The 10,532-nt window shown below is 30.0% G+C and overlaps 1 protein-coding gene across 1 annotated transcript; it reads right to left on the reverse strand.

Moving 5' to 3' along the window:
- Positions 1 to 1,615: 1,615 nt before the first annotated feature.
- On the reverse strand, positions 1,616 to 7,739 carry LOC146996220 (uncharacterized). The gene is made up of 2 exons (XM_085820408.1): positions 7,389 to 7,739; positions 1,616 to 5,216 (listed from the first exon to the last, which is right to left on the reverse strand). Exons 1-2 carry the CDS (start codon positions 7,542 to 7,544, stop codon positions 2,538 to 2,540), a joined length of 2,835 nt encoding a protein of 944 aa, XP_085676534.1. The 5' UTR covers positions 7,545 to 7,739; the 3' UTR covers positions 1,616 to 2,537.
- Positions 7,740 to 10,532: the final 2,793 nt, after the last annotated feature.

Raw genomic sequence — 10,532 nt, forward strand, 5'->3', positions numbered from 1 at the left:
ATTTCCATTTTGCAAAAGATCATACGTAAAATTATGCTTACTCTTTTCACATATCTGCAGTTTTGTGTAAAATATCCATTGACTCTTCCCATTTCTTTTTTCTGTGCTCTTTACTAAATGTTCTATCAAGTTTATCACTTAGCAGCTGCAGAGTTATTCGAAAAATTTCACTTTTACTCCAACTGATTGGTAATTTTTTTTTTGATACCGCCATCCTCATTGAAAAGCACGTGGGAAGCAGCACTTTTGTTAACAAACTACCCCCCTTTCCCTGAGCCTCGAGCAATGTAGAGGTGAGACAGACTGGTTGCTATGCAATAAACGTCACTTCCGCACGGAATCTCCACTTCATTTTCCGCCGACGGAATTTGAAGGGGTCAGACCAGTACCTCCTATAAACGAAGCCACGGCACGCCGCACACTACGCCACTAAAGTCGTCCTTATGTACAGAAAGCATGGTTGCCACATGAAACCACTTATCGCTGTTATTCCTTTAAGAGGAGAGAAAATGAAAAGTAGTTTTTATTTCCTTGCATAAGGCTTACTATATCGTTTGGTTTTAAATATATATATTCCGATTTGATTTCATCGACTGCATTTTCTAATTTCAAATACCTAACCTTACTTTCCTTATATATTTTTATGCTTAAAATAATAACAGTATAGTAAAGAAATTAATTCAACATACTTCAGATTAGTAGTAATAAATATATACTGAATATCTGGCTGATGCTGGTTTGCTTTCTGAAGAATATATATTTTATTAAATATTTTCTTCCTTAACAAAGAGGATAACGCATAATTAAGCAAGTTTAAAATTGATTAACACTAAAAATCCTTAAATTAATTTTAATCAATTTTTAACGGCATTTTCTGTTTCTCATAAATACAAATTTACACATAATTGTTTAGTCATTTTCCGCTTTTTTTTCACTTCAGTGTGGGACTGAATTTCTTAACAGATGAGAAACCTGGAGAATGATTTGAAAAATACTATTTTTTAGCATCTATCAATATTTATTCATTGGTAATTTTAAAATACGGTAGCAAAACATTTCATATATTTAGGCATTTTAAATTAGATCATTATTTGAGAATGCATAACTGCATCTTCCCCAATAATAAAAAAAAGAAAAATTGTAAAAATTCAACAAACTTGACACTTGCTAGGAATTCAAAATTCTTATGTTTCATTCTTATTGTTAAATGTTTGTAACACCCCTTTTGTCTAATTATGTGCATATAATTTTTTTTTTGTAACTTGTAAATTTTTGTTCCTGAAAGCATTTCATTGTAATTTATTTGAGAATTTTTTAGCAAATGATAAATATGAAGTTTATGTATGTATTTACTGGAATTTTTATCAGGGTAATCAGTAGGAACTTTTAAAACATCTAAATAGATCAAATGTCCTCAATTCTTAGAATTGAAAGAATAACAAGTTTTATGTATTTTCCTATTAGAAATGAAAATAAATATAGCCTGATTGTTAAGATGCAAAGTAAGATTTAAAATTTTCAAAATAATTCAGATTTTTATTAAAGGAAAGCAACACAATTAGGATGCAAAACATATAAAAAGGATTTTATTTATTTATTTTTTTTGGCCTGAATTTTTTGTACCAGTAAATTTATAACTGGAAGTAATAGGAAATGGCATTGCATACTACAGTGGGAAAAAGGGTGGGATGACTATTTATTTATGTAACTTGATGCTACTTATTTTTTATTACAGTTAAGTCTTTTTAATATCAAAATAGTTTAGTATAACTGCATGAAGCCTTACAGCTGGGAAGGATTAAAAATATTTTTTTTACTCAATTTATTTTTGATAAGTTTTCCCTTGTATATGTACAACCACATCATTAGAAATTTTAATTCCAAAGTATTTAATTTTAGTTTTGACAGAATTTAGCATGTATTACAATGAAAATATTGTATAAGAATACAGTGAATTTCCTCCATAAAAATGCATGAATATCTATAAAAATGACTCATATGGAATTGTAGGTAAAAACAAATTGTATTTATTTTCTTCTTACAGTGTAAAATCAATGTAATAAACATGTCTGCTTCAATTAAAATAATATTAAAAAATTGCAAGATACTGATTTCAAAATCTAAACAATAGTAATATTAATTGGCAAAGTATTTTATCTTCAAAAATCAATATTTCTCTAGTTTACAATAAATACACCTATTTTGCACAAAATGATATTATATAAGAGACTTAACAACTTTAGCACTTTACTGTCATAATTAGTTAACTATTACAAATGCTTTTTTTTTTTTTTTGTGTGTGTGTGTGTGCATGCATTTTGAAAGAGTTGGTAAAGATTTCACAACACAAATAGAAAAAGCACTATTTTTTTATTTAACATACTATCTACATTCTGCAAAAAATATTCATTTAGATAAAATGAATTACAAATTAAGTCTGAAGATAATAAGAAACAATAGATTAGTGTCACTATCTTATTTTATAAAGTTTACTAACTTATAAACATAGTATATGTCATTTCTGCTGTATGCATAAATTATTTTTTTAATGTTTTCAATTTCCGTTGCTTATTTAAATTGTTACTTAAAAGATTATCATTCAACTTTTTGCAGTAATTATTTAGAAAAATATTCGTTGATGCTTGTATGATATTTTTCAAAATAATTTGAGGGTCATGAAGTTTAGGACAGTCATTCAACTCTAAAAAAAATTTTTCATGAAGTAAATTTAGAGTAATTTTACACACTGTAACTCGTGGATTTGCCGAAAATAAAAATTCTTGCTCATATTCATCTGAAATAAGTTTCTTAACAACAATAAAATTGTATATAACAGCATGTAAAATATCAGGATGAGGATACATAAGACCTCTATCAAAAACCTTAATCCATGAATGAATATTTTCATCGTTTTCTAAAGCTAACTCCTTATCAATAGTAATATTGGATTTATATACATCACATTTTAACTTTTTTAGCATACTATAACAGCAATATCCAGCTATATAAGTCAAAATAGGTACATCCAATTTTATGTCGTGTATATCACTATCTTCAACTGTTATTTCATCTATGAATGTTTGTACATCAGTGTCATCAAAAGTTTGTTCTTCAGTGTCTTTAAAATCAGATACATGAAGAGGAATATTTCCAAATTTTGAAGAATTTATTAGGGTTGGTAATGTACTCTGAAGTCTTAATTTACCCTCTATTTCATAAACCTGTCTGATAGAAATATTATGGTGAGCTCCAGCCAGTTGCCTGTACTTACCAAATCTAGCCTCTAACATATCTGTTTGTATTTTTCCAAGTAAAAGGTATTTAAAACCCAACTCATTTATACAATACCTTGATATCTCAATTAAAGCATACGTTGTATGGTATACTGCAAAGTGAGTTTCTTTGGTTAGGCAACCAGAGGTTAAATTCAAATTTTTCCAATTATCTAGCCAATTCAAAAAGTTATTCATAAAAACATATTTTTCATCATTTTCTGCCACAGTGAAAGGTGTTTCAAATACATTATTTTTATGAACCCCTTTAAAAATAGATTTCACATTTACAATTGACCACCATGTGTTTATTATTTTAATAAAGTTTCCAGTTTCTTGGAAATTTATTATTTCTTTCTGCTGCCCAAAAGAAAATAATGCTTCAACAACATTATCATTAAAAATCTGCAATGCAAGCTTTACACTTTGTTTTTCTAAGTTAGTTTGATATAGAGCTTTTATTGTCAGACCATAAGCATACTTTAATAACTTACCAGTTTCAGATTCATGTAATTTTTTAATACAAGAAAAAGATGCAGTTTCAATATGTGAAGCATCATCAAAACTTGGGAAAAACATACTCTGATTATTATTTTTTTGATTTATCCAGTTATTTCTAATGCATTTTAAAATATGCACTGTATCAATAATAAAAAACATTGGCCTAGATTTGTCAACAGGGTTTTGATAAACAATACTAACTTTAGGTGGTTCGGAAAACAGAGACATAGCCTTTTTATTAATCGAATTATTGTCAGTGACAATAGCAATAATTTTAAACCCAATATTTTCTAATCCCACAACAATTTTAATATAAATATACAAATTATCCGCACTAAGTGTTTTCACCGGCAAAATATGTACAACATCCTTATAAACAGATAATAGGCTGCGAATCATGAAAACATATGCACTAGATGCAGCATTTTTGCAATTATATGCCATTCCACACAAATTACCACCTTTATAATCAAATGCTTGATTTAGATGAATTTCATCAATCATTAAAATAACAAGCAGATCTTTTTCTGATAGTTCTTGAAATTTAAATTTTATGTAGCTTAGGAACTTTTGGTTGTATTGTTCATTTATTGGATATATATTAAAATCTGAAAAAATTTTCTGAATGGTCCGTGGATGAGGCATAATAATATTTTCTGAATTTCGAATAAAATTATATGCATGTGGTGAAATTGTGTGAAGTAAAGTGGAAAATATTAGAAAGTCTGCAGAATACCTACATTGTTGTTTTTCTGAATTCAAGTTTGATAGTTGCTCAACGAGAAAATTTATTTCATTGTTTTTATGTGGAATTTTCTCTTTTAAAATTGTCATTAATTCATTTACAATTTGTAAATAATTTTGAATACTGTCTTCAGATGAATCATTTGAGGCAAATAGGTCTAATTTCTCTAAAATACTTAAAAGATCTTTAAGGTTGTTAATTTTTGATGGGATTACATATTGCTTCAGTGATTTAATAGGTATATTTCTAATTGCTACAGATATATTCAAATTACAATCAATCAATAATGATTTTAGAATTCTTGGATGATTGTCATTAGAAATATTAAGAATCATAGTATGTATAGGCCTGTGTATAACTATCCAGTTATCTGGTAAATTCACAGTATTAAAACAAATTTTTAGTTCATCTAAATTATAAAACATTTGTTTTCGTTCATACTCTTCCTTTTCAGCTAAGCTACAGGCTAAGGCTTTTTCGAGTGCATCTTGTTCTCTTTTGAGTCTTTTATGCTCTGGTGATTCCCTTGATGAAACACTGGAACTAAGATGACTCGGACCATCAGGAAACAGACTTGGAATTGCACCATTCTTTAAACGAGGATATGACAATGGTATAATGATCTTCTTTCCAGTTTTCTCATCAAAGAATTCAGTTTGCCTCAGAACATCCTCTTGCTTGAAGTGAAGTTCACACACCTTTTAATATGAAAAAGAACAAATAAATAAACATGTATCAAAAGGTTAAACAATTATAAAATCGTAAGCATTCGCCATCCTTTAAATACATGCACAGTCTAATAAGGGTTTTATTGTATTTTTATTTAATCATGGCAAAGCACTCCAGAGCTATCTGCTTAAGGGAAGGGTTACCGTTGTGGAAAACGTTCATCATTTAATTTATTTAAAAATAATACAGGGCGATAATGTTTGGATGGTAACAATTTGAAGAGATATAGCCATTTAAAGTGCACAACGCAAAAAAGTGATGCAGCCATTTAGAGTGAATAATGCAAAATCTTAAAACAAAACTATTAACTCTTTTGGGCTAAAAAGAGCCATGGATGCTGTCATAAAGTTTTGAAAAGTGCAAATAATTAGCACATGTTTGTTGTCATATGTCAAATGCATATAACATAAGTAATATTTAATTGATACATCCTCAGGTAACATACAATTGCTCATGTATATATAATTGCTACATCCTAAATATTTCTTTCTTCAGTTATTTGAAAACAACACTTGGTTATGGAATTACATTCAAAATGGTGATAATACAGTTATAAAAAGAATAAGATTAACCATCAGTTGATGGATAAGAATAAGATTAACCACATTCATTCGTACCATTCAAATATAAAGTTACTGGCTCTTTTTCTAAACATTTTTACAAATGATATGTTCACAACCAGAAGTACAAATTTACTTGTGTGCCTATGAATGTTTATATTTAAGAGCATAAAACAGCATTAGTCATTAAAAAAATTCATTTTTCTTGAATTATTGAAAGCATGTATAAGTGCTAAAATATGATACACAAAGAAAAAAACAAGAATTTGTATATTTAACAGTTTATTTGCAGTAATTAAATATTTTAGGCTATTCTTATGTAATTTTGGAGTGAAATATTCACATTCATCAATCGTGTTTGACATTGTATTACTGTGGAAGGCTCACTAGATTGCTTATTTTCCATATAATTTTCTTAACTTTTTTCAAAAATTTTAAAAGTTATATAACTTACTAATACAATGAAACATTTTCATATTCCACTGCAACAAGTATAAATAAACAAAACCCCTTATATAAGTGTTTTTAGATAAGAAATTAATGTAAATTTCAAGCCCACAAGAACTTACTGCCAGTAGCAAGTGAATCACTGTAACAAGGTAGGTGTTATTGGCATAAGAAACTCGTACTTTTATAGATGTGTGTGTGCATGAAACAATTTAATAGGCTAATTAGGATTTATGCTAACATGTAATGAAAACTAGTAAGCTTACAATCTTAGGCAATATTATTTGAACAAGACAGTTTAATTTAAACACCTTGTAACTTATTCCAGAAATTAAAATAATTACTGTCAAAACTAGTCCATTTATACGATTGTTTTCTTTTACATATATTTCATAATTTTTTTAAGGATTTTAGAATTAATAAAGTTTAGAACATTGCATAATTAGCATTAATTTCCTGTTCACATGAGTTACGAGCAAAATGCATTCTCAAATGCTCCTAGCATATAATAAAGGGGCATTGCATACATTCAGTTTTAAAAAGAAAAAAAAAAATAAAAATAAAATAGGTGGAACGAGACTTATCTAAATCAAAAGAAATAGTATACCCAAACAGTTAAATACTTATATCTAAAACAACTTTAAATTAACGGCTTTAAAATTACGAGTTGAAGCATTTTATATTTATCTACTTAAAGTTATAATATGAACTTTATAAGGTTGGTGGATTTTCTATTGACTAGTTATTGAGAAAAGGGTCCATTTTATAATCACTTTAAAATTCAGTATAAGCTCTGTATAACATAAATTCCTGAAAGATTAATCAATCCCAAATCAATGTGCGTGTTATAAAGATCCCGACGCCGAAAATATAAATTACTGAAATAATTCATTAATAATACTCATTCATAATGGGATAAGAGAAATTTCTGCCAAGTAAATAAATATATAACTATGCTTGTATAGAAAGTAATTAAAACTTCGTTTTATTTTCTATGGTTGAATGCAATGGAACTTTAGTAAATTATTTCCCTTGCATTGAGAATTTTTTGTTTTCGCATTTTCAAGTCATGTTTCTTTCAATGACATTAATCTTTCAGGAATTTTCTAATTTAAAAATGAAATGCATGCTTACCTTTGAATGTTTCGTAGGCTTGAATCCATCTTTTCGTTTGCAGTTCCAAATCCATTGTTTTCTCAGTTGTTCTTCCGTAGGAAAACTAAATACAGCCATCTTCGGGCCATTCTTATAATTTCCTTTGCATGTTGCAACACAGCATTTATGTGGCATAATAAAAAATAAATAAAGTAATTTAAATGAAAAATGTTCTATTAGAGCACACTACACTTTCAAACAACAGTCAGTTCACTACGCTACGACACCGAAGTATATTCTTTCATTCTTTGCCACGAGGAAGATGGTAGGAATGACGACTTAGATGACGTCAGACCGTTCAAGCAACCCTAGAGGCTTGGCTTCGTATATAGGAGGTACTGGTCAGACTCGCTCTCCCGTTTGCTGTCGAGTGGAAAGAGAATCCCGACTGGGTTTTCGATATCGATCTCGACAGGTGTCCAGACTAGACCCCTAAACAATTGCCCTCAATTGTCGCTTTTTTTAACAAACATTGATGGCAATACCACAAGAATCCACATTTTGTGCACAGTATAATTATGATTTAAAGTTCTAAAATGAGTAAAACGTTCTATAAAAAAAGTTCTTAATGAAGTTTTTCCAGTAAAGTTCCTTGCAGGTTCGGGGAAAGAAAAAAAATGAAGGTTTACATTACCTGTAGCTTCACGAGTTAATATCCGAGTTACCTGGTTCCTCTTCATCCAACTCACCTAGGTTATTAGCATGCAAAGACTTCAGCTGACTCACGTGGGCTGTTGTTATATACAGTCTAACACGCTCTTTTTTTTTTCTTCTTATAGTAGTACTTCTTCATCTTATTTGCCCTTCGCTCTTTTACTTCCTTCAGCATTAATGATGTAAAGATTTTCAGTACTCTTTCTTTACTCTCAGCTTGAGTAATACGACTTCTCTTTGGCATTTGATGTTCTATTTCTCGGTGCGTGATTTCCGAATAAGATGACATTTGCAGGAACTTATCTTCACTCATCGTTTGGGCTGAATACACAAATTCTTCTTTCTGCCTAATTCTTCTTTCACTTGCAAATTCCTCAAATTTCCTTTCTGGTTATTTTTCTTCCATGCATAGAGTTTAAACCTGCTTTATCAGAAGGCCTTTTTTCGTATTCTTTCATATCTGAATCATTTTTGCACATCCGATACAAACGGTAGCCTCTCCTTGTTACAAAATTTCTCTCGGGAATATAAGACACATCACTTTCAACTTGGTCATTTCAGTTTGGAAATCATAGTTGGTATTTTTCTATACAAGGGTTTTGAACAATCAGCTTTGCTTCTAACGTAAAAATGATCATCATATTTCACATTCCAACCGTAAGTCTTATCACCATTGCAGAGACGTAAATCTTTGTTTTTGTTAGATTTACTTCGAACATAATTTTGGTTAGCATAATCAACTTCGTAGTTTGTCGCAGGATAAAATACTTGTTTTTCAGTTTTTACCTTTACAATATTGGCACTATTATTTATTATTTTCTTTGTTTCATCCGCTTGTAATTTAACACACAAATTTTCTTCAGTGCAATCGAAACCAATAAATAGATAATCTTTTGTATAGCCGATATGCAAAGCATCACAGACTCTAGCATATGCAATGTGTGGCAAATCTAAGAACGTTCGTCCAACCAATAAGTCAACTGGATGAGCCGAATCTTGCACAATTAATACTGGAATATCTTTTGCCACTACGTCATCGATTTTTAAATCCACAAATGCCTCACCAAGACTTTTTATCGGACAGTTTGATTTCCGAAACCAAACAGTTCCTTTTTGCAAAATGAAAAATTAATCCCAGGCTTTTCGCAGCCGATTCTTTAAGTAGACATGACGACGCTCCCGTGTCAATCATTGAATACGCAATACAAGAATTGTTAATAGCATTCCTCAAGTACACATCAGCTGCTACGAATGAGTCATCAAAACCGTGAACGTTTAATGTAGCTTCTTTTTTATTCTTAGGGCAATATTTAATTGAATGGCCTTTTAATCCACAAATTTTGAAGGGACAGGGACAATCTTTTGAAATATGACCAAAAAGATTACATGAAAAACATTTGGGACCCCCTGATCATTACGAGTAGAAGAATTAAATAGTTTTTGCGTTTCATTATATTTATGCATAGGCGAACTATCTTCGCAATATTTATAGCTTCTCGTCGTGTCTCTGCTTTGGAACCTATTAGCGTTACTAACATTCACTACTCTCGGAGTGCTTTTAGAATCATCCCAAGGCCATAACTTGGAACTGCTTTTACTTTCAATGTTTGTTTTTAGTCCTGATCGAACGTTTTCGTAGCCATCTAATTTTCCAGCTAGTTCATTTGCGTTTACATATTTAGGCCATGGATCAATAAAAAGCTCCCTCATAGAATTCGGAACCCGTCTTTTCAATTGATCTGTTATAATTAATTCTTTTAAAGAATCGAAATCATTAATTATTAATCCTACTAACCATTCGTTAAGATAGTTACGAATTACGAAAACGAAATTTGTCCATGTATTTTTTGAATCCCTAATATGATTAACAAATTTCTGGCGAAATTTTTCTGGACTTAACTTAAAACGCTTTAATAATAAATTCTTAACAAATGCGTAGTCATTAGCTTGCTCTTCAGATTCTCTGGTGTAGTCTCGAGAAGTAAAAGTCCTAATAAGTGAAAAACATAATAGTCTTCATTTAACCCCACCCGTTTTGGCTTTGACGTTCAAATATTACTAGTAATGAAGCTATGTCTCCATCCTTTAAATCGAATTTTTGCATAAGACTTTTCAAATCGATACATTTTTTGTTTTCTCGTGTGGGTGTATTTTTCGTTGACGTCTCGGACATTATTTTATTTTTGTTTAAAAGCTTTAGTTTTTGTAATTAAAAATTCCTTTGTTTTTCCCGATCTTCAGCTTCTAACTGTATTCGTTTTTCGCGTTCTTTAAACTCTAATTTTGCTTGTTTTTCTAATCTTTCATCTTCTGCTTTCTTAAGTCTTTCCTCGATAATACTTTCAAAGACTTGTTTTACAAATAGTTAGTCATAATTTTTACTATTAGTGATGATGTTTTTAATCGTAATTACAATGGCGTCTGGTGGAACCTTTTCCCCGATTTCTGTCGCAAGTTCAATTAGATCGC

The sequence above is a fragment of the Stegodyphus dumicola genome, chromosome 7, assembly GCF_044657685.1.
Source record: "Stegodyphus dumicola isolate Sdum_Otavi_A_Nest chromosome 7, ASM4465768v1".
Taxonomy (NCBI): domain Eukaryota; kingdom Metazoa; phylum Arthropoda; class Arachnida; order Araneae; family Eresidae; genus Stegodyphus; species Stegodyphus dumicola.

Bases quoted from the DNA above. Each gene is read 5' to 3' on its own strand.
- LOC146996220 (XM_085820408.1), bottom strand. From the start codon at position 7,544: ATGCCACATAAATGCTGTGTTGCAACATGCAAAGGAAATTATAAGAAT. The intron at 5,217-7,388 runs GTAAGCATGCAT...TCATATTAAAAG, and splicing joins AGCCTACGAAACATTCAAAG to GTGTGTGAACTTCACTTCAA.